This window comes from Sebastes umbrosus, chromosome 7, assembly GCF_015220745.1.
Source record: "Sebastes umbrosus isolate fSebUmb1 chromosome 7, fSebUmb1.pri, whole genome shotgun sequence".
In the NCBI taxonomy this organism is placed as follows: Eukaryota; Metazoa; Chordata; class Actinopteri; order Perciformes; family Sebastidae; genus Sebastes; species Sebastes umbrosus.
The window spans coordinates 31,968,576-31,993,556 of NC_051275.1; the positions used below are offsets into that span (position 1 = coordinate 31,968,576).

Consider the following 24,981-nt stretch of genomic DNA (forward strand, 5'->3'; position numbering starts at 1 on the left):
ATATGTATTGTAATGAAACGTGGCGCTTCGCTTTTTACTGACTCGCTGCCAATTCTTGTGTCTTTTCCCTCACCGAGGGTGAGGCTTTGCCGTTTTTAGCCGGCTCTGCAGCGCGAGCGTGCACGCAGAACGGCACCCCTTTGACGGGGCTCCTCGTTCTCTCACCCGTTAGCGGCGTGGAGGGGGACGGGCGCCAGTCCGGTTGAGAATCGGCAGAGTTTCACTTTGGGGGCGTTACGTGACCAGGCCAGACGTGATCAATCCACTTGACGAGGGCGGCTTCAACCAGGTGCTTTCCCTGTACGCATTTGGTATTCAGAGAAAATTACTTTCCTTTTCCCGTCATAATGTGCCCGCAGCAGGTATCCAGCCAGAAAGCAGACGGTCCGCAAGGCAAAGAGAGTAAAGTAAAAAAAAAAATTCAACAAAAGTCTAACATAGTTTTAAAATGTTTTTCCATATATTGTCATGTATGAACCGCTTCACACTCAGCTACGAACCAATCGGTTCGCTGGGATGAGGATCAGCACCTCTAAATCTGAGGCCATGGTTCTCAGCAGGAAACCGATGGATTGCTTATTCCGGGTAGGGAATGAGTCCTTACCCCAAGTGAAGGAGTTCAAGTACCTCGGGGTCTTGTTCGCGAGTGAGGGGACTATGGAACGTGAGATTGGTCGGAGAATCGGAGCAGCGGGGGGGCGGTATTGCATTCGCTTTACCGCACCGTTGTGACGAAAAGAGAGCTGAGCCTGAAGGCAAAGCTCTCGATCTACCAGTCAATCTTCGTTCCTACTCTCACCTATGGTCATGAGGGTTGGGTCATGACCAAAAGTACTAGATCGCGGGTACAAGCGGCCGAAATAGGTTTCCTCAGGAGGGTGGATGGCGTCTCCCTTAGAGATAGGGTGAGAAGCTCAGACATCCGTGAGGGACTCGGAGTAGAGCCGCTGCTCCTTTGCGTCGAAAGGAGCCAGTTGAGGTGGTTCGGGCATCTAGTAAGGATGCACCCTGGGCGCCTCCCTTGGGAGGTGTTCCAGGCACGACCAGCTGGGAGGAGACCACGGGGAAGACCCAGGACTAGGTGGAGAGATTATATCTCCACACTGGCCTGGGAACGCCTCGGGATCCCCCAGTCAGAGCTGGTCGCGACCCGACCCCGGATAAGCAGTTGAAGATGAGAGTGAGAGAGTGTCATGTATGAAAAGACCCAAAATGAACACCATAAATGGACTACTTGATTACTATAAGCACATAATTTAAACAGCAATATAGGAATGAATCTGTCCAGTGCTTTTTGATCCATAGAAGCGGTTGATCACTGTAACCGTGATCACTATAAGCGGTTTACAAAAGCCTCCCCTGCGGCATCAACAACCCCCCATACACTTCCGCTCTCCTCGCCTCCCCTCCTGCCTCTGCGTGGCACGGATCACCTCTCATACCGATGAGTGGGCTGCAAGTGAAATGAGCTCTCCGTCATCCTGCTCGCTGAGCGCACCGGAGGCTACTGCGGTAAGATGCGGCGACGCACGATGCCCGAGACGAGGAGGAGGACATGATGCGCAATACTGGACCAACGACTGCTGGAGGAGGAGAGACACAAATAGCATTCACTGTGGTGCAAATTTAGAGACGATGGGACGGAAGAGGATGCACGTTTGACTGATCTGTAGAGCTGCTGTAGAGCCAGTGGTGCAGGCCGACTGGAGGATGAGGTGAAGGATGCTCCACAGCCAGAGGAGGCTCCAATAGGCTTCATCTGGAAACAACAAGGAAGCACAGAGACGTTCAGTAAAGGACACTTCATCCACAGCCTGGACCTGGAGAGACACTGACACATCAAAGGAGGTGAGACACAAACCTGTCCTCCTGAATCCCTTTCAGGACATGTTGGCTGGACACACTGGTTTTCCAGGTGCTTTGACGTGGCTCATCTTCATCATAGTGGTAGCACACAGCTCATATGATGAAGATGAGCCATCTTTTGTTTATTTGTTTTGCACAATTTAAGACTATACAACATAACAAAAACAAAATAAATGAATAATATACAATGCAGGAAGAGGCAAAAAAAACAAACACTGGGCTTATCTGAAGCCTCCACCTAGAGACAAGATTAATATAAAGAAATAATATGACTATATAATAGTGATAACAAACAATTAGGACAAGATATATATAATAATAATAACAATAACAATACAGTAAATATATTTTTAAAAAATAAGTGTGTGTTGTGTGAAGTGTATGGGTAGTGTTTGTGAGGAGGAAATTGATTTAAATATATATAATGATTTCTGGGCAATCATAACCAAACAACATTGTGAGTGGGAAAAAATAAAAAGCATAAAAACAGATACATGGACAACATGGGGGGGAGAAGCAATTACAAGACAGCAATTAAAGGACCCTTCATCATAGTGGTAACACTCAGCTCATATGATGAAGATGAGCCATCTTCATCATAGTGGTAACACACAGCCTGCTCATATGAGCACACTATTGTGATATATGCATCCAAACCTATTTCTGATGCTTATGTGGTGATTTATTGAGTCCCTTTGCGTAAATCCTTTAAACTGTGTGGGCATGAGGAGTGGAGATTTATGGCTTTATGGCCACCTGTGTTTCATTTCTTTAGTCCATTTGGTTGATGGCTGATGCAACAGCTAATCTAATTGGCACTAAGATGGACATAATGGTGTGAATGCACATTTTTTTTAATACAAGAATTTGGCTTTGATTGTGTAGGAGTAGAGTTTGAAAAGAAGCCACTTGGATTCAAATGGATGACCTTTGACAGACTCACACCCCCACAGACATGATAGCTGTAATCCAGTCAGTGAAACTGTGTGGAATTAATGAGAAATTAAACATTTTTCATTTATGTTTTCATTTACATTTTAATTACATCTGCTTAGAATCTGCTCTGATTGCTTTTCTTGATTGAATTGTGTCTCCTCCTGGCATGATTCTGACTATTTTAACTGAGTCTACTGTTTCTTTACATCACATTTATTCAACTGCGTGTGTCTTTAATGTCCTCGTTTTGTCCCACTTGCCTGCAGGTTGTTTTATGACAGCTGAGTCAGTCCTCGGTGACGAGAGACGGGCCGACAGGGAGGGCGGTGAAGCTCTGAAGACGGCGTCACTGAGCATCAGTCTGGAAGAAAACAAACTTCTCATTATCCTCTCTGTCATCAGCGCCAACAGCTGGACATCTGACCTGGGCGTCTCTTCTCTTCGCCAGGAGACTCTCAAAGTTAAGGAGCGATAAAGGGAAACAGAAGCACAACTCCAGATCGCTGTCAGGAAAACAACTCGTTCTGTTTTTCTTTTTCTTTTTTTGTCCAAAAACTCAGATGTTGTCAGAAAGAAGAGATTAGCAAGAGAGTCAACTCTCTCTTGCAGTGTCAAGTAAATATTTTCCCCCTTGTCAGAATGAATCAGTAAGAGACTATTTCAGCTATTTCATAATGCGTAGTGTGTTTTTTCCAAACTATGATCTTTCTACCTTTGAGCTGTCGCGCTCTGAATCAAGAATAGACTCTTGATCGTGCCAGCGTTCCCTCTCGCAAATGAGAATTCAACTTGACCTGACAGGCTGCATTTTAATAAAGCATAAGCGAGGACAAACCAATAAAACATAGATGAGGCCAACAACAAGCAGCATGCTGCAGCAGAATAACAACAACAACTACCCCTGCCTGAACGTGTCAGGCTCCACCAGAGAGATGCTCCAGAAGTGCTCCAGAGCCTCTCTGCCCTTCCCCAGCCGACTGGAGCTGGGCCTGGCGGACCTGCCTCTGATCCGGGGCCTCCGAGCCTGGGCCCTGTGCTCCAAGAACCGCCGGAAGCCCGGTGGTCTGCTGGGAGGAGGACAAGCCCCCATAGCTCCTCCTGCAGGCCGCGGGGGTCCCACTTCCTGCCCCAGGCCTGCAGATGTGTACCTGAGCGGGGAGTGGGGTCGCATGGGGTACGGGCTGCCCTTGGGGCTGGACGCCAGGCAGGCTGGGATCGGAGCTTTGGTAACAGTTGCCACTCTGAAGACGTCAGAGGGCAGCGGGAAGACACAGACTCAATGCCTCTTCCTCCGGACTGAGAAAGGAAGCTGTTTGTACTCCACAGCTAAGCCCAGCTCTGGTGTGACTACCAGTGCAGCCTCCAGCGTGGTTGGGGGATGGCTGAGAGGGAAGACAGGAGGAGGAGGAGGCAGAGACATCCAAGCCGGGAGGAGGGACAATGGACCAACTCCGCCAGCACATACTGGAGTAAACCGGGTTAGGGTGCGATCCGGCCGGAGATGGAGGAAGTCCAGTAACGTGAGCGTGAGCAGAGAGAGGCAGCAGAGTAGCAGTGGGGAGGATCCTGCTGGAGAAATCTCTCTGGAAGAAAGGCAGGAAGAGCGAGACAAAGGAGGCCTGGCCAGTAAACAGTTTCCCAGCCCGCAGCAGGACAAACAGGGAGCATGCAGAAGTCCTAGATGCTGCCACAATGCTTCTCCCAAAACCTGTACTCGGTGTGGAAGGAGAGCAGAGAGGAGGGAAAGCCAGGATGAACACGGGGGAGGTGAAAGTCCAAGAAGAGGTGAATCAGATAGGCTGAACTGTGAGGTGAAAGGAATGAGGAAGGAGAGGCAAAAGAATGAGGAGGAGGAGGAGAAGGGAGGCCTCTGTGTGTTAGAGTCATCTAACGCTGTTCTGGCAGCACCAAACCCTGACCTAGAATCGAACCACGTTCACCCAGAAGAGATTAGAGAGGCAGAGAGCAACGAGGAGCCGAAGACAGAAACCTCTCACAGCAAGGATGATTATTCGGAGAGAGAGGAGGACACAAACTCTGAAGTTATGAAAATACATACTGGAAATTTCATTCACGGACACCCTGGACAGGTGACGGATGACTTTACATCATTTTCTGATCGTGTGGAGGCAGATCGAGGAGCAGAGAAAGAGATGGAGAGTGTGGATGTTGGAGACGAGGAAGGGAGCATCAATCAGACTCCTGCTGAACAATGTGTTGTATCCGACTGGTGTGAGGACATCTCTGTCTCCACCTGCCCTGCCTCCATCAGCACTGCAGCCTCCCCTGAGCCCTCCGCTCCTGTAGAGGGCAGCACCTGCAATGCTGACAATGATACTTGTGGTGTTCAGAGAGAGCAAGAGAACAGCAGAGATCAACAAGAGGCAGCAGACCCAGGGATCATGGGTAAAGAAGAACTGGACGTAAGCAGATTTGAGCAACAAGAAACGACCTGTGCGGCGGACGAGAACAACACTGTGAACGAGAACAAGCTAGAGGAGAGAGAAGCTTCACCTTCACCTCTCAGACACGCAGATCCTTCCATCTTTGAGACAGACAGGAGGAACGTAACAGGAAACTATAGTACAACTGAGCTTAATGGAGCGGAGCGGAGAGATGAGCTAGTGTGGGAAAATAGAGAGGAGGAGTCACAGGAAGAGGATATAGAGGAGAGGGTAAATCCTGAGGAAGAGGATGGAGCTGGGGAGATTTGGAGGAGGGACTGCACCTGCAACGAGCTGAAAGATGGAGATGGTAAACGTGATGACGACAAAGAACGACAGACGTCAGAGGATGACATACAGGAGGATAATGATACAGACGTGATGAGAAACTGTGCACTAAAAGACAGCTGGAGGTTAGAGGAGTCTGCAGATGGATGCAGGGGAAGGAAAAAAGAGGTTGGAGACACCTGTGGACAAATAAGCATCACTCACGTTGAAGCAAATGGAGAGACCAGCACCGACGTCACTAATGTTGATCCCTCCACCTCTCTTGCAATCGCCCTGGCTAATCCTGCCCCCTCTTTGCCCCCCCTGGGATCCATGGCAACCGGCCTGCCCTGTCTGGAGGCGCAGAAGGAGGAGGAGGAGGAGGAGGAGGAGGAAGGGGTCGGAGCGCCGGCAGGAGACGGAAAAGGAGGCCAGGAAGGGAAGAGGAGACAAGTGGAGGAGCAGGGCGAGGAGGAGAGGGGCTCCACCGTGGCTGCTGAGGAGGGGAGGAAAGAGGAGGAGGAGAAGGAAGATGAGTTTGGAGTATTCATGCAGGCGGAGGGAGAGCCAGCCTGGAGCGAGGGATACACCATGTCTGCCTCAGTGCCTTGTGGGAGCAGAGAAAGTGTTGGTGAGTCTCACGGCTGTTAGTTTGTCATTCTCTGTCTCTTTCTCTGTCTTCTGGCCGGCCTTCCCCTCCCTCTCCTTCTCTCTCTCTCTTTTAGCGTCTCTCTCGTCCCTTTGGGAGGGAGAGTGAGTTTGCCTTTCTGTTTGACACAGACATGGGACAGAGGATCTTTTGGTTAAAGGCAACAAAGCTGACATTAAAAGGCTTCAGAAGTAAAGCAGAGTCTGTTAAAGACGTCAGAAAAATACAGATTTTAGAGACAAAAATAACACTTTCACACTCGCTCAGAGTATTAGTGCATTTGTAACCTTTTGTACCGTTTCAGGAATGCACACACACACACACACACACACACACACACACACACACACACACACACACACACTCTGTTTTAAAGGGCCATACCAGATCACATGGACTCTATGTCACAGTTAATCCCTCGGTAAACCATGCTGTGTGTTAGAAATGTGAATGTATTTTTCCTGTTGGTACAGTATGAATTAGCAGTCACAGTATCATTAGGAGGTAATCAAGGAGACTTTTTAAAGGTTATCTATACGATATCCAGAGCATTAATACTGCAGCAAACAACCATTTGCTATGTTAAGATATAGAGGAGTAATGTCTACCTGAGCAGAGAATGAAGTCTCTCTCCCTCTGTGAGTGTTGTAATCCCACCTGGCTGTGCGTGCCTTTTAGTGCATGTGAGCGTGCCCCACTAGCTAGCTCATATAGTGGTTGCAGCTGATAACGCCATCGCTGAAGCGTAGCACCCACCCTCCGGCTCAAACCTCCAGGTTAACATCGTTAGCTCCGTCAGCACTGTTGCCCCTTGTTAGCACCGTTAGCTGCAAGCCATCGCCATACTGAGAGCCATGTGGAGGCAATAGAAATGCGCCCAATGTTGCATTTGGCACCTAAATCAATCTACATGCAATTATGATGCAACAATGACAAACAATAGCGTACTGCAGGATTGGGAGGAGCTATTTTGAACGTTTCTCGTTCCGGTAGGGCTGTCCCCGACTAAAGAAATTCGTAGTCGACTAACACTCATACAATTTTTTTGACTAATAGATTAGTTGATTTAATCGACTAAAACCAAAACAACCAATTCGTTGACTAATTGACTAAGAGGGAGTAGCCCTAGGTTCCGGATATAAGTCCCATTTTCCCATTGACAATGTTACTCTCCGGTGAAATCATGATATAAAAGATGTACAACTAAATTAGAAAATATTTGCTTTGTTGATATAATGTTTGAGCTTCAAGTCTGCAGACATAAACACTTGAGGAGAGAAGTCAACTACGACTCCCAAGGTGCATTTCAGCTATAGCTTACAATTCTGTTACGTGCGCCGCTAATGCCGTTGAAAGCTAAAGATTTGAGTGTTGAGAAAGCTGAAACACAATCTGTAGTTTACATAAATCCACTGTTTAGATTCTGGGTCAGTTTTTTGGATTAATTCAGCAACTATGGTGCCGAAGCGTCGCTGCAGCTCTGACTAGCTTCTTCTCCATACTGTAGCAAAACGGCAGCCGAGGCTCATGGGTATTGGAGTATTTAGACCCATCCGCCGTTGGCAAAATGACAATCAAAACGTGGTTTCTCAGACTATGAAGTTGAGATAGATAAAGCTGATAAGATAAACCTATATGATCATTGAATTAACCAGCAGAGTCACATGTTTTAACATTGAGGATATCGTTAAAAGAAAATCTAAAAATAGATTTGTTGTGAAGGAGATAAAACTCACAGACTCACTGGGATGTTCCTCTTAAAAGCAAAAATACTAAATAATAAATGTACTAATAAATAATGATGTCATCCACAGAACTCTGAGCAAGAATACCAACTGAATGACTAAAATAATAATCTGACATTATGAATTGGCTCTTAAATAATAGTCAACACAAACTCACGACACACATGCGGCTGTGTGTGTGTGGCATCTTTGAGTCTTTGTGCCTTTTTGTTTTTCTGTGTTAATCAGCCCTTATGTTCCCTCATTACGATCCCCTTTAGCTAATCACCTAAACCCAGTTTCCACTGCAGGGCCAAACGAGGCTAATCCGGGGCTTACTCATTATTTATTTCTTCTCAGTTTATCTACTTAAAAACATGTTTTGCTGGAGAGTTATCAGCAGAGAGTGTAGTGTACATTTACAGAAAGTCCAATGTGTGAAGTGTCATGGGTTAAAGGACCATTTCAGTGTTTTTTGGAGATATTCCCATCACTCTGGATAATCCACAGAACACAATGACCCCCTTTACACCTTGCATTAAATTGTGTCTGCTATCCAGATTGTATCTAGATATGATTTAACCTGATTACATTTACACCTGGTATTAATATGTGTCTCCAGTGTCCACATTGAGATGTGATTGTGATCCGATCGCCAGGTCTGATAGGGCTGAGAGGAAGCCTCCGGAGGCTGCATTATGCACAGGCTTGCAACCGGGTACTGTCGGAGAGGCGGTGTGTAATGCGTGGACACATCAGCCTAAGAGGGCCCGCAAACGTGACTTTGAGTTACAACTACCCTCGCACACACAGAGGGATGAGGAGAGGAGACGCTGAGCACAGACATAGCAGTGGCGATGATTTCCTCCCTGGTCACGACGGTACAGTGAAGACGAAGCTTTCAATATTTGCTGTTGATTACTACCGAAGGTCCGGAGCCCAAAAACTGGTACTCGGGACAGCCCTGGCGTTGCATATTCCCACCCACGTAGTTGTTGTATGTGGATTGAAGACACTAGTGCATTTACACTTGTGTTCAATGTGGTCACAATGCGTTCCTAAACACCTCCAGAAGTGGTTTGGTCGATAGGATAAAAAATCCATCATCAATGCGTTTTGGGTGCATTTACACCGGTACGTTCATGTGGTCAAGAACTATCCGACTGCAATCCGATCACTCAAAACACATTTTAATACCGGGTGTAAAGGGGGTCAATATCACTAGTTTTCATTCAACAGTAGTTCCAATAAAAACTGTCTGGTTTAAATGTCATTCATCTCCATTGTATCGAGGTGGAGGTATAAATATTGTTTATTAGGTGAACCAATTCATCTTTACAGCTTTGATGATCATTTAAAAATGCATCAAGGCAGCCATGCCTTAACAATATTAACGATATGAATATCAATTGTCAGACTTTTAAAACATCCTGACATCACCATAAAAATCAAAAATCAATTTAAGGCGAGACACCCCAGGTAAAAACATCGTGCACAGATCAATTTTGAGACGTTAGGCTATTTTATTATTATTATTATTATTATTATTATTATTATTATTATTATTATTATTATTATTAATAATAATATTATATAATTAGTAGGACATTAATCATAAGCTAAATTAAATAAATAAGTTTTCAGCTGTTGTTTAAAAATTGTAAATTTTTGCTTCCATAAAATGTTCTTCTTTCAGACTAGTTTCAAGAAAACATTTAAAATACACATTTAGGTGTTTTCTTTTAGTACTTTGTGTATTTGTGTCTGTAGACTTCGCCTAAATCAATCAAAAGTTAGCATTAGATAATGCCTCATTTGCATATTTAACCATAACATTTTCAGAAAACTGTCAATATTTAATCGCATGATTGTCCATAGTTAATCGTGATTAATCACACATTTTTTTTATCTGTTCAAAATGTACCTTAAATGGTGATTTGTCAACTATTTAATATTCTTATCAACATGGGAGTGGAAAAATATGCTGCTTTATGCAAATGTATGTATATATTTATTATTGGAAATCAATTAACAACACAAAACAATGACAGATATTGTCCAGAAACCCTCACAGGTACTGCATTTAGCGTAAACACAGCGTAAAATGAGTTGACTGATGACACTTTTAATCTTGTGATAAACATGGAGAGCTGTTTCTCGCCCTGGTAAGCACCACTTGGCCCTTCAGTGGAAATGGGACTCCAGTCTGTCCTGACCTGAATTCCTAACCAATCTCTGTTTCTCGCTACATATTAATCATTCAGAGTTGGGTTAAGAAAGGGAGGAGTGAAGGAGTGGTAAACAGGGCCTGGGCCTGTGGGCTCCTGTTAGCCTGAGGTTATGGGGCAACGGGTGAAAGAGAGACTGAAGTGTCTGATAGATAAATACATTATTACACTATGCAACGTCTGAGCAATAAAAGGTAAGAAGGCATGAAGGCCGACCCTCGCAGGGAGTCTCCTGATACAGAAGGTTACGTTTCAGCAACAGACGACACAATGAGACACAAATACTCACTCACTTGTTTCCTCGCAACAAGGTGATTAATGTAATAATTAAGGCACCTCGTCATGCACCGCTGCTGAAAAAGAAAGCCCAGGTTTGAGGGATGCTGTAATCCCACGTTTATCCTTCTGATACCAAATGTGTTCTTGCGTGGAGCCGATCTCTCAGGTATAAAATAACATCCGACTGAAACTAAACAGCACTACTGAAGTATTGGTGTAGACGTTCATACTACAGTATTCTTCTCAGGCTTGTGCAAAATGTAATTATATTCTTCTAAAAGGTTTATCAAAGTGTGTTGTTACTTAAGGGATAATGTACAGCGAGCTGGTCATTGTTGTGAAAGGATCCCCGACAGGGCGATGCTGCACCCCGACGCGAATCCCTGAAGGGGTTTCTTTCACAACAATGACCCGCTAGCTGTACATTATCCCGCTTATTACCCGGCTACTTACTTAAGAAATCAATATTTTGACACAAAAACGTTACACCAGAGTCTGACATCAGAACTGCACCCATAGCAACGGTCTGTTATACATAGCAACGGTCTGTTATACATAGCAACGGTCTGCTATACATAGCAACGGTCTGCTATACATAGCAACGGTCTGCTATACGTAGCAACGGTCTGTTATACGTAGCAACGGTCTATTATACCTAGCAACGGTCTGTTATACATAGCAACGGTCTGTTATACATAGCAATGGTCTGTTATACATAGCAACGGTCTGTTATACAGAAATTACAGACCGCAGAACGCCGTCATTGACCAATCAGAATCGAATATTCAACACAGCCGTGTAATAAAGTTTTATAGTGAATGGACTGTTGTAACTGGGATACTGCTGGGATAGTAGTAGAAATATGAGAGGCAGATATCCCAAAATCCCTGTGAATGACACTAAAACTACCTGACTAATGTCATGTCATTTGGTTAAACTGACCCTTTATGAGGTCATCCTAATAATTAATCTCATCTTTGACTGCATGGACACAGTTATGATAATAGATGCCAGTTGTTAGCCATCTGTGTTTCTAGCTAACCCCTTCAATGTGGGTTTAATTGGTCGTCCATCCAGGTCATCTGAATGAGGGCAAAGCCGGCTGGAAACACACAACAACACTACAGGGACGTCTACATCTGAGACCATACACTGTAATATTGACCGTGTGTGTGTTTGTGTCTGAAAACAGCACTTGGAAACCACGCCATCACCGGGGAGTCGACCCACTGGACACCAGGCTGGACGGACAGCTCGTCCCACCAATCGGACGACAGCTGGACAGCCTTTCCTCAGGATTCATCGTCAGATGGAGGTCGGGATGCGGTGGGACAGTGGTGGCCAACCAGCGCCGTGGAGGAGAGCAGAGACGGCCTCTCGGCCAATCAGAATCTGGTATAGTTGTGCTTCTCTGCTCAGCCTCTGTTTAAGATGGAAGTAGAAATTCACCCTCAGATCTTCTTTCTGTTTCACTTGCATCCATTTCTCTGAGAATTCACTGACAAACTCTCTCTATGATTAGATAATTTGAATCATCAGCATTCATTATGTCATTGTAGTCAAGCTGCTATTGGAAATTACTGGCTCGACCTGTGATGTTGAGTTCAAGAGTTATTTGTGTAGTTATCGAGTCCCCTGTGGATCATATGGTAGAAAACAAATCTGTGATTTAGCCCCTTGTTAGAAACCACCTTTTTTAAGACACATAAAAGCTTCAAAATTCACAAATGGGATATTAACTGATGTATTTTATATCGTAGAACAAAACGTTAGAATCTCTTCACAGCCTGTGTTAACCATAGACCTTATTTCCAGACCCTGTATGGCCAAAACTCACCCTCAACATCACCAATACCTCTATTAAAGTAACCTTAATGTCTAATTAATTAATTGGCCAACCTTTGGTTCAAACATAATAATTTTAAAATACAGATATTGACCTTTTTTTGGTAGCAAATTGCAGAACATTTTGGCCTGTAGCTGACCTTGTGTTCATAAAAAGCTTCTCCCCTCAAGCTCAGTTTGAGTCTTGACTGCACTTTCTAAATTTGGAGTCAGAACAAATAGTTTGCAATTATTGATATTGAGAGTCAGATAGACAGAAAATCAAAGAGCCCGTGGTAACTGCAGATCCTCAGGGCAGCTAATGCTGCAGGCAGATTGCTCCTGAACCTCGTCAAAGTGAAAAGTGCTCGAAAGTCAGATTGCGTTAATAAAAACAGGTGCATCTCAGACACAGTAGTAGTGCCATTCCACTGCATTTAATGTGACTTCGTCCACACAGAAAATATGACCTGCAAAACAGCTGTTTTTAGGCCTCCACTAAGACGTATTTCAGTTACTGATGTTGCTTCCAGCTGAGGCTTAAATGTGTTGACACATTCTGGCTGCTGGCTAAAGCACCTGAGGCTCCCAAAGTAAATCAATCACAACGATAAACACGCAGTATACGGAATATTTGTTTCTGTTTATAAATCCAGGCCACATTTATCAGGGCAGTTGTACCCCAAAGGATAGCTGTGCTGTATGTTAACCTCGATGTGTCTAAAATAAACTCCTCATGAATTATTTCAGTTAAGAATTATTTATTCAGACTTTGGTGCATCATTTAATCTGAAGCCACTTCTTTGACATTTGTGGTTTTGATTGAAATGTCCATCAGCCTCAGCTCTACTTTGTATTTAGCAGTGAAAGTGAAGCCAATGCTGAAGTGCCTTAAACCTGCATTCTTTCTAACAGCCAGCAGGGGGCGACTCCTCTGGTTGCTAAAAGAAGTCTGATTGTATAGAAGTCTCTGAGAAAATGAGCCTACTTCTCTCTTGATTTATTACCTCAGTAAACATTGTAAACATGAGTTTATGGTCGCAATCAGCTAGTTTCAAGTCTTCTTCAATACAGCATGATGTTCATTTAGTAAATTATGGTCCCATTTAGAGTCAAATAGACCATAAAGCAGTGGATGCTTTAGGGCGGGGCTACCTTGTGATTGACAGTTTGCTACCACGGTGTTGTCCGGTCTTTGAGTTATTCGTGTTTTCATCTTACAACTTTAACTCTTTCACAGTGTGTTTTCAGATCATGAAAGTTAATTCTAACCTTTTTGGTCGCCTAAAAATGTTTTATTCAGCGTTCTGTTGTACTTAGCTCCACCCTATCATGTCACTTCTGGTTTCAAAAAACCAAGATGACGACGACCAAAATGCCGAACCCGAGGCTTCAAAACGACAGTCCACAAACCAATGGGTGACGTCATGTTAACTACGTCCACTTCTTATATACAGTCCATAGTATTTAGTGCTAATTAGCTGCTGGCATGACTGTAGACTCTTAGACATGTTAATCAACACCTTGATCTGAATGTTTAAAAAAATAATTGGATCCAAAATATGAGAAAAAAATATTGTATATTTAAAACAAATAAACCCCAAACTATAACGTCCTTGTCCAGAAGTAATTATGAGCCATGCTGTACCTCTTTTCAATTTCCTGCACCATTACCATAGAAACACAGCTCATCCTGGCGTAGCCCTGGGGTTTGGGTGACTTGAAGTTTTTAAACTTAAAATGAGTAATTTTTTTGAGACTCGCATTAGACCCGTCTAAGCTCTCAGTGCTTTTTTCTTTAAAAATGGCAAAAAAGAAGAAGCCGGCACTGCAGGAAGAGTCTCCCAGTGGACATTCAACGCAGTGAAAAGATGCAGATGAAAAATGAGCTCTGCCGAAAGCTGCAGTGTTGGAAGAAATCTGCTTTAATGAGTTGTTTCATATGCTTATCGTGCCATGAAGAGGCCTTTTAAGAAATCCACTTCATATGTGATGGTCTCTCTGATGTTGTAGTAACTCTTTGTCTCTCCTGTAGGCGGCTGTCATTGCTGAAGCCTTCCCCTCGCTGCCTGCTTCGTCCTCATGTGACCCCTGTGACCTCGACACTGTTCCCACACTGACCCAGCTCCTCAGGGGCGGAGCCAGCCAGGACCACGGGTAGGTAAACCATCTCGACTCAGCCCGACTGTATGTCCCTTAATATAACTGAATCATTTTGATGTACTCTATATCAGTTGATCTGCTTTGGTGTTTACTATGTTGACAAATTCCTCTGATTTGTAATAGGATAAATCAGAGAAATCTGACATGACGTGATTGTAATCAGCTTTAGGAAAATGACACGGAGGATTCTTTCCTGTCAGAAGCTCATATTTACTGCAAATCTGACAGGACATGAACACAGCAACTGTACAGAAAGTTAACCTGCAAGTGTGCCACAGCTGAGAAGTTTAAAGTTCGGATCTATTATGTTTTTCTGGGGTTTTTTATATCATTCTGTAGCTTCCCAGTGGTGTTCCTTATGTATTCAAATCCCAACATTCAAATTTTGGTTGAAGTACGTACTGTATGTTTTAGCGTCAAAATGCTGTTTTCCCAAGAACATCTAAAAACGTTTTCCCCACATGACCGGACATATGTTTCTGCATAATGACACTGATACATGTACAATATATTTACATCCTGATAGTCAGTGTATTAACGTTACATACAGTAACTTAGATGGCGGTCAGCCTGCTCCCAGTTTGGAGAAACAGACAGGAGTACCGGCACGGAAGCTAAGCGATGTACTGCTGTGGACGCCACGTTAGTTCAGATCTGAAAGTCACACAATAACACAAACAAACTTACCGATCGATGCAGCGGTAGACCAACAACTCCTGTGTTCTGTGAGATAAAATTACTGTTTTGTCAAAGGAGTCTGGTGGCTTTAAAGAGAGCGATATGACGGTTTAATTTCCTCATCAGAAAGGTCATACTGTTAGTATCATTGTCAGTGTAAAGTAATGAAAATATTCTAAATATAGCGTACACTTTTTTTTAGGTGTTCTGGTTTTCTGTTTGTTTTTTGTCTGCTGCTCCCGTCCACAGCCGCTTTACCTCGCCGTGAGACAGCCCTTTCCGACGGTGAACTGAAGACGCTATTTTGCTCTCTTCAAAGCCACCAGACTCCATTGACAAAAACAGTAATTTTACCTTTCAGAATGGGGGAGTATACATACAACACCATGGGATAAAAGAAAAGAAAAAACAAAAAGATAAGAAAAAAATAGCAAGTACTCCCAACGCCCAACTGCCAAACTGATTCCTGTGTAGTTTAAGGGGATGGGATAATCAATTTTGTATGAAGCATTATTCATACAAGAGCAGTTGTTCAATGGTACATGATAATAATGTGTATCATCAATATGACACATGTGCCAGTGTTACACCAAATTAATTATTTCTCATTGCAAGTATTGAACAATTATGCGTGTGCATCAGCACTGTTTGTTTCTATGTGTTTGTGTGTTTCATCTAAGCCAGAGTTGTGCAGTGCAGAACCAGGCGTTTATGGAAAGAGTTGACTTTTAAACAAAGATCTCATTTGATGTTTTGTTGTAAAAATGTATGATGGAATCAAGGTGGTTGTGTGGAGTTATGTTAGGATCAAATACTATGTTTTATAAAACGTAACAAAGTGTGGCCACCAAGTGGTTAATGAGGTGAACTACAAGGTGGAGGTACTGTAGACTGCATGTCTGGAGACAGGACATTGTGTTTATGACTGATTATCAGAGGGCAGAGTGTGACATTGATGCACATTACGGTTGAACAAATGTGGGTTTTTGAAATACTGATAATTGCCACCAATTGCCATTATTCAGTATCATCACTGATAAACAGTTCACAGACAGAATTTACAAGTGACACATAAATTCTCCAACAACATCCCTAACATGATGTACTGTGGGTGGTTATCTGATTCTCAAATTTCATGTCAGAGTTTGTATATAAAATGTAGTCCCCAGACTGTCGTTCACCCTTCCATCCACACACCTGTCACTTTGTGAGAAAACCAGCATCCACTGATTCATCACTTCCTGTGTGTTGTTCCTGTCTGACCCTGCAGGCTGTTGGACAGCTTCCATGACTTGAACAAAATGATTTGCCAGAGATACAAGCGAGCGAACGGCGTGTCTCGTGACCTGCTGCTGAGGACTTTACACCTGGAGCAGCCGTCCACTGTGAGTAAAGACTGGTGTCGTTCACACTGACAAACATGGGACTGCAGCAGTTCTCTAGAAAACAAAGTCACTTGATTCACATCCTGCTGACGCGTTTCAGTGTCCAGCTCTCTGTTAGAAAACACTTAACAAATCGAATGTTACAGTAAATGATCTCTGTGTCTACACACACTCATATGCACTTAATTTCACGCAGAGGAATTAGCACAGAGCACTTAGTGTACAGTTTCCATTTGTTAAGCTCCCAAGGTTGTTGAATTGAATTTGTCAGAGCAGCCGTGACGGAGTGTAAAATTACCTGATAGTGCTGTTTGACTGATGAACACTGCAGCTCTATTCAAATGAAGTGACCGCTGTTATATGCAAAACACTCGTCGCACTTCACAGTCGCTGATAAATGAGCAGAGCAGGCCGGCTGGTCTCACAGTTGAACCGAACCATGTGAGGAAACTACAGAGCACCTGATGTGTGGTTTAACTCCCTGCTCCACTGTCTCCTCTGCAGGGGAGCAGAGTAGGAAATACCCCACTACATTTGTATTGTTTTATTTATTAATGTTGCGTCATTCAGGAACTACATGTTAGCTAAACATTCATCAGCTGATTTTTTTCTTATTTGGAACCTACTGGATTGGATTTTGTCTACTTTATAATAAATACATAGAAATATTGTACAAATGTTTTACAACAGAGGCCGCTAGAGCTCGACAGTCTAAATGTAAAGGGTTTTATTTGTGAAATTATACCAAGATATTAATCTTTAATGTAATTGTGATTTACTTGTGATGAAATGTTGCACCATAAATACAAAAAAAGTTATAGATTTTGTCTATTAAATAAATGTTCTACTCGTAAATGTACTTTGAATTTAATTTATTGTAGTTTATTATTTATTTATTTATTTAACCTTTTACTTAACCAGGAATTCCTTTGAAATTAAAATCTCTTTTTCAAAGGAGACCTGGCCAAGATAGCATGCCATTATAATGTTACAAAAAATTAGAAAATAAAGCATGTCAAAAACAGACAAGGGACAACAGATATACTGTATAATACAAAATCCAGTTTAGGAATAACCATTGCACTTGTTTTTTGTTATCAGAGCACCACTGTCATTTCTGTAAAACGTTGTCCAAAGGGAGTTAATACAATATCAGATATGGTTGTAAGGTTGTATTAACTCATAAGATTCCACGACTATATGAAGAATGCCCGTCCTAGTGTCCCAAAACCCAAAGTGACGTCTTTAAATAGTTAGTTTTGTTCAATCAACAGACCAAAACACAAACATCTTCCATTTACAATCACATGGAACTAGAGGACCAATACCAAAATAACCAAATACCAACCACAATGGTAATAAATTATTATACTTGTACAAACTCATCACTTATGGAGTAAACCGCTGAGTTGTGTTGCTGATTTCAGCAGATGTGCAGTCGTCTAATATCACATCTGCATCGTTGTGTTCTGATCTTTCTAGGAAAGCAGACCTGCTCCCTGGACAGCCAACCGCCGTCATTCCCCCGGCCTCCCCTCAGCCAATCAGCACGCTCAGAACGCTGCCGCTAAGCGACGGCTGTCATATGACTACAACAGAAACGTCATGGAGTAACTGTTTCGAGTTCAGCTCTGTGATTCATCAACGTTTGCCTGAAGAACTGCAGGTTTGAGCGCCGGCAGGGCAAAACGGACCAACGGCAAGTTTCTCAACACTCTGGACTGACTACATGTGTACTCGTCAGACACTGACTGACCTTCTGACTCTTTGCACTCTCCCTGCTTATCTAAACCTGAGCCAGTGAGTAGACGTAACCTGGATCGGAAAACGGAGCGACAGTTGTGTTTCAGAAGTTGTCTCCTCCAGCTCCTGTTGATGTATACTGGTGGAGTGTTTCCATCACACATGTGCCACCTTGTTCACCACCACCCTCCTGTTTTAAGTCCCATGTTGACCCTGATAACAGCAGCTTGTTTGTCATTCGTCACCATGTTTTAGGAAGAGTCAAGAACATTATAATGTCACCACGTCAACCCTGAAATTTTCCTTCCTTTTCTTTATTATCTAAGAAGATTTGTAAATTGTATTCTTCATAGAAATATTTCTCCGTGTCAGAGCTGCTGTTTTGGTTCAGAAATTGTCTCATTGATTGAAATCAAAACTCGACGGGTTGAGCCAAACAAAAACATTAACCTGCAAGGAATGACTGATTGAAAAAAGAAATATCACATCATTTTCTTCTTGCATTCGTGACTTTAGAAGGTCAGCATGCTGTGCTAACTATAAGCAAACTCCTTCTCTTACTTTTTGCAAAAGATGACATATGTTTCTTATCTAGAATATTGTCCACCAAAGAGTTGTCGAACTCAACCAATGAGATTTTTTTCTTCTTCTGGAGCAGCTCTGCCAGTAAAAGCTGTAGAACTGATGTTGTGTTCCTGTCATGTGGAAATGGAGGAGAGCAATAAGAGCTTTCTGTTACAACTTGCAATCAATCATATTATTAAACAGCTCAAGATGGCAATTGCAAATGTTACTGATACTGATGCAGACTGAAATAACAGTTATTTAGCACTGAACCGTTTGGGCATAAAACAAAGAAATACGTTTTTATATTTGCCACATTAGCACTGAATTAGTCACAGGGAAGGAAACATTCATGTTTGCTTTTTGAGCTAAACTACATTTTAAGTTATATTTAAAAATACAGTGACAAATAGTTTCTGTCTGATGTTTTTGTTTAGTTTGAGATAGAAACAGGCGATGACATAAAGCTCCTTTTTTTTTGCTGTTGCTCCATAAACACGGTGGCTTTTAACCTCGTAACCACAGGAAATCTTTATTCAAACATGCTGTAACCGACAACAGGAACCTGCTCTACTGACACCAACACATGTCTACAGATGTCAATATCAGCTGGATTCATGCAAACGTCAGAGTTCATTTCCCTTCCTTTCTTGTTTTTGAGTGATAGACGTAACAGAAAATCCTCTGAAGAACAAAGTAAAGCTTAGTTTTACTTGCAGAATGCTGAAGATGGGTCTTTAAATGTTCCTTTACATTTTGCAGAGTGGTGCATGTGCTTTCATTGTGTATGTACTACAGAAAAGCCAACGACAGGAATTCATTTCAAAAGGATTTTTGGTTCCTCAGAGAAACAAGTTTGTCTTCCAGTTAGTGCCAACAGGAACACCAATGAAAGTGCCAATGTTTACGAGGTAACAGAAGCGAAGCAGACTCATTCAGGAGGAAACGTCGCCTCTTGTTTCTCACACACGCTGAAGTGGACTCAGACTAAAATGTTGGCATGTGATGTTTCTCTTTTTTCCTCGTCTTTCTGTCTGGCTTCCTGTTCGCCTCTCTCTCTCTCTCTCTTCAGTACACTCACAGTTGAGTCCACTTCACGGGCAAAACTTGAATCTAGCTGCCAATCAAAACAATGTTTTTATTATTAATATTGTTCACATTATGACCATGTCAATGATGCACTGTACATTTTTAATTTAGACATATTATCACCTCAGAAGGTTAATTTCGCCGTTCGTTGTATATTTCACTTGTCAACTCGATCATTTGTGATGATATTCAGAAACAATCGTGTGTGTATGCGTGTATGTGTGTGTGTGTGTGCGTGCGTGTGTGTGTGTGTGTGCGCATGTGCCATTTGTATAAACTACAAGTTGCTGAAAAAGAAAAAGATGAATATTTTCTGATCTGTTCAAACGAGGAAGAAGGAGTTGTCGCCTTGTTAACTGATGTAATAAAACGATACTGTGTGATGGCTCATCGCTTCCTCGTGACATTCAGACGTACGTGACGTGTTTAGAATGACGTATCCTCTAACTGACAAGCTATAACCACCATAAGATAAGCTGTCTGAGACCTTTGCCTGAAACAGAGGAATCTAATTATGTAAATATCATATGGTGGTATGGATTCGCTTCCTGGCCAGAGGAGGACTGAATTCAGCAATCAATAACTCTTTCAATGTACATATGGACGTAAGAGTATTGTATTAAGTAGGGCTTTCAAAGTCAACGTGATAATAACGCATTAACACAAATTTGTTTTAACGCCACTAATTTCTTTAACACATTAACACAACTTGCGATTTTTACGTTGTAGCGGGCTAAATAATGCTCCAAACTTACACAATTTTGGCGAGGAAAAACTGTCATGGCCATTTTCAAAGGGGTCCCTTGACCTCTGACCTCCATATATGTGAATGTAAATGGGTTCTATGGGTACCCACGAGTCTCCCCTTTACAGACATGCCCACTTTATGATAATCACATGTAGTTTGGGGCGAGTCATAGTCAAGTCAGCACACTGACACACTGACAGCTGTTGTTGCCTGTTGGGCTGCAGTTTGCCATGTTGTGATTGGATCATATTGTTTTATTCTAAATGCAGTACCTGTGAGGGTTTCTGGACAATATCTGTCATTGTTTTGTGTTGTCAACTGATTTCCAATAATCAATATATACTTACATTTGCATAAAGAAATAAATACCTGACAAATCTCCCTTTAAGGTACATTTTGAACAGATAAAAAACGTGTGATTAATTTGCGATAAATCATGATTAAATACTTTCAATCGATTGACAGCCCTAGTATTTAGATAGATTTTTGTAGACTGAAATCTGAACCTAGCATTATCCAGTGGTGTTTTCTCTTCTTAACTTGAAAGTCAGCCAACTTTTTCATGTGATGAATGTGAAAATGGTGTTTCATGTTAATCCTACTGCCACACTCTGGAGTGAAAATCCTTCGGCCAGGGCAGAATATTTCTCTTAATGTGCTGATTTCAGTTTTGTAGTAGAAAACGGCAAGAAATTGTTGCATCAAAACACACAGTGATATAAAACCATGCTGATTTTAGAGAATACGTCAATTCTGTCCAGGTGCATTCAGACTGTGTATACGGATGGTTTGTGCAAAATTTAGAGTCAGACTCGTGAGCAAAGAGTTATGGGCATTTAACATTCATCATACACATTTTGCAGGATTACTCTTATTTGATGGTGCTACTGCAAAATGTATATAGGAGGCACCTAATGTCGAAGAAGTGGAGTGGTTCAAAAACAACATTTTGTATAAAGTTGAAAGTAGCTGCTGAGCTGGTTGAAACTTCCAGGTCACAAGTCTAAACTTTTAGCTCGTAGGCAAACCAGCACCGTCTCCCCCTGACTATCAATACACAGAGGCAAACAAACAGATAAAATAGCACATTGTGACATCTTTAACTCGACCTTGTTCATCAAAACATGTTATGTAACGTGTGTTTCATCATCATTCCTCTTCATCCCCTATGGGACATAAGGCTTCAATGAGCTCTCTCCATTGTATTCGGTCCTTGGCAGCATGTTGGGCCTCTCCCCATGACAGGTTCATCTTGTCCAGCTCCTGTGTCACAGTTCTGCGCCAGGTGGATTTGGGCGTCCCGGGTTTTCTTTTGCCTGGTGGTGTCCATCTTAAGGCGACTCTCGGGATCCGGTCCTGCTCCATTCTCAGCACATGGTCTAGCCATCTCAGACGTCTGTGTGTAATTTCCTTGATGATGCTACGGCTACCGTTTTTTTTGTACAGTTGGTGGTTGGAGATTTTGTTTGGCCAAAAGATCTGGCATATTCTTTGGAGGCATCCATTGTGAAAAACTTCCACTCTCCTCATATCACTTTTGATCACTCGCCAACTCTCTGAGCCATGTAACGTGTGTTTACATGTATTAATTCAGTGCAATGAGACAACGAGAAGGTATGTATTGAACTTGATAGTAAGACCAATAAGTTTATGATATCTTTACATATCGTTGGAAAAAGCTGATTGTTTATATATAGATATATATATCTATATATACACACAGTACCAAGCTTAGCATTTCTGTAAATAAATAAAAAAATCAGTTGCAGATTAAGCAGTTTGTCTGCTGAGGAAATCCCACTATATGAAAGGCTGAAGACTGGTTTACTTTTAAATAAAAAGCCAATGTGTCTCAGCGGTGAGATGAGTGAAGCAGCTCTGTGGTCCAGAGAGAGTTAAGCACTTTATTTGCTGAGTCAGAGCAGCTTCCGGCCTGCTGCACCGTGATAACAGAGCTTTGTACTGCGTGGTAGAAAACAGGCCTGTGGGCAGCAGACCGCCCTGGCCTCACTTTACACTGTACGAGTCAGCCGGCCCTTTTTACACAAACACCACAAACAAGACAGCCATTACTTCCAGGAGAAACCAACAGAGCAAGCATGCTGAGGGGGTTTTATTGTGCCTAGCAACCTCTGGTCAGGTTCATCTGATCTTCCTGTGAACTGGAATTTAGCTTTCATCGACTTAAAGGAATAGGTCAAGCTTATGCATTTTCTTGCTGAACTTTACATGGTCACAGAGTAATTTAAAGTAAGGTTTACATGTGCAATACCTTTACTGTTAAACATGCAATATTCTGCTGCATTGTGTAATACTGTTGTGCTTTGTTATGGTTTTTATTGTTGTAGGTATGAACATTGGCTGAATGATTGTGCTGAAGTATGTCTGGAGATGGAGATGTCCTGTAATGCAGTGATGCTGAGCCCAAGAAAACATCTCTTTAAATCTTATCTAGAATGTAAAACTTGAAAGTCCCTCACGACGTTCGGTTTACTCATCATGAGCAGCGCTGCTGAGCTTGTAAAAACAGTTGTATAATGTCTGCTGTGGCTTTTTCTAAAGTCTGAGAAAAAATAGCCCTGATGATGTCACCATGGTTGTCTCAGCTTGGAAGAATTGACTTAAAGGAATAATTCAAGCTTATGCATTTTTGTTGCTGAGAGTTGGATGAGGAGATCAATACCACTCTGTTAGGGTTATAGAGGTCTTGAGGTTTCCACTGGCAACAACAAGAGTTCATTAACTCACTGCTCCCAGAAAAGAAATAGTCTGACACATGACCCTTCTGTAACCACAACATGTTGTTTTTACACTTTTTGTACAGATTAAACAAGAGAGATATAATGTTTTAATGAGTGAGCTTTAGAGGTGCTGATAGGTGGATTTAGTTTGGACGGTGCTAGGCCAGCTGTTTCCTCCTGTTTCTAGTCGTTATGGTAACCAGCTGTTAGCTGTAGCTTCATATCTACCAAACAAACATGAGAGTGGTATCAATTTTCTCATCTAACTCTTGGCAAGAAAGCAAAAGTATTTCCCAAAATGTCTAAAAATTTCCTGGAAATACATTCACTGCATGTAGCTAATCCAAAATATTCAGTGTGCAGCAACCAGCTCCAGCTCTGAGGAAAGTGCCTTGCTCAAGATGAGTATTATATTCTACATTACACTATATGCTTGATTTTCATATTTGGAGGAAACCCGTGAACCAGGACAGAGATCCAAACCCAGGACTCAAGGTTATTGATAGTTTTGAATTTTCAATTAGTTGTTATTTTATTTTATTTTTAACTTTTCGATTTGATTTTAGTTTAGTTTTAGTTTGTTTTCAGAGTGCATTTGCTAGTTTTAAGATTAGTTTCCGATGTGAAGCGATTGCGGCATAGCGCCCTCTCCTGGAAGGTCAAGTCCGTTCAATTTCTGCGGTTCAACGTCACGAGAGTTGATGGAAATTCATGCTGTCTCCTTTTTTCAGTAGTGATATATTCTAGCTAAAAACTAAAAAAGAAATTAATTTAAGTTATTTTTACTTTATTTTTTATTAGTTTTTTAATAACTTCAGTTACGTTTTAGTTTTCCTTAAAAGATATAGTTTTTTATTTACTTTCAGTTTACTACAAATATGTTCACCCTGCCCAGGACCTTCCTCTAGCAACTCCAACTGATGCTGCTCAGCTGGTGTGAAAGCCTGGCCCATATAAACATATTCATACTGGAGCAGTGTACTTAACATCCATAAATTTTGCCATTTTCATACCAAATTTTGCAGGAGCTCGTGGAAAAGCCGTGGAAAATTATTTAGGCCATCGTGGACATCATGTGAAGTCTCCACTGACCCAGAGAGACCCGGGTCCTTTAAGGTCAGTTTGAGGCTCAGTGAGAGAAGAAACTCTGGCAGACACTGTAGTCGTGTTCAGGATATACAGACAGGGGATTTACAGTACAAGGAACACAGACAGTGTCTGACTGCAGCCCACATCTGCCCACAGATGCCGTGCATAATGAGGGGTGGCCACTAGAAATGGGCCATGACGGAGCCAGACGAGGACCACATCACAGAAAGGGTGTGGGCCACATCTGGATCCGAAAACATGGAGGAGAAAACCTAAAAATCCTGCGAGGGCTATTACATCATAAAGATACATATGGACTAACTTCCCACACACATAGAGTATATATACCAATCTAGGGCTGCAACTAACGATTGTTTTCATTGTTGATTATTTTCTCGATTAATCGATTAGTTGTTTGGTCTATAAAATGTCAGAAAAATGACGATCAGTGTTTCCCAAAGCCCAAGAGGACGTCCTCAAATGTCTTGTTTTGTCCACAACTCAAAGATATTCAGTTTACTGTCATAGAGGAGTAAAGAAACCAGAATATATAAACATTTAAGA

At 42.3% G+C, this 24,981-nt stretch overlaps 1 protein-coding gene and 1 long non-coding RNA gene across 2 annotated transcripts; both read left to right on the plus strand.

The window, feature by feature from the left end:
- Positions 1–1,440: 1,440 nt before the first annotated feature.
- Positions 1,441–20,227, plus strand: si:ch211-14c7.2 (histone acetyltransferase KAT6B). The gene is made up of 6 exons (XM_037776018.1): positions 1,441–1,848; positions 3,069–6,144; positions 11,586–11,788; positions 14,253–14,374; positions 16,329–16,443; positions 17,926–20,227. The coding sequence occupies exons 2-6, from the start codon at positions 3,651–3,653 to the stop codon at positions 18,055–18,057; spliced, it is 3,066 nt and encodes a 1,021-aa protein (XP_037631946.1). The 5' UTR covers positions 1,441–1,848; positions 3,069–3,650; the 3' UTR covers positions 18,058–20,227.
- Positions 20,228–21,732: 1,505 nt separating this feature from the next.
- Positions 21,733–24,874, plus strand: LOC119491816. The gene is made up of 3 exons (XR_005207662.1): positions 21,733–22,201; positions 24,354–24,444; positions 24,574–24,874. It is a non-coding gene; the product is annotated as an uncharacterized LOC119491816 (long non-coding RNA).
- The last annotated feature ends 107 nt before the right edge of the window (positions 24,875–24,981 follow it).

Coding starts and splice junctions, on each gene's coding strand:
- si:ch211-14c7.2 (XM_037776018.1), top strand. CDS start 3,651: ATGAGGCCAACAACAAGCAGCATGCTGCAGCAGAATAACAACAACAAC. Junction 6,145..11,585: donor TGGGAGCAGAGAAAGTGTTG/GTGAGTCTCACG, acceptor GTCTGAAAACAG/CACTTGGAAACCACGCCATC. Junction 14,375..16,328: donor GGAGCCAGCCAGGACCACGG/GTAGGTAAACCA, acceptor CTGACCCTGCAG/GCTGTTGGACAGCTTCCATG.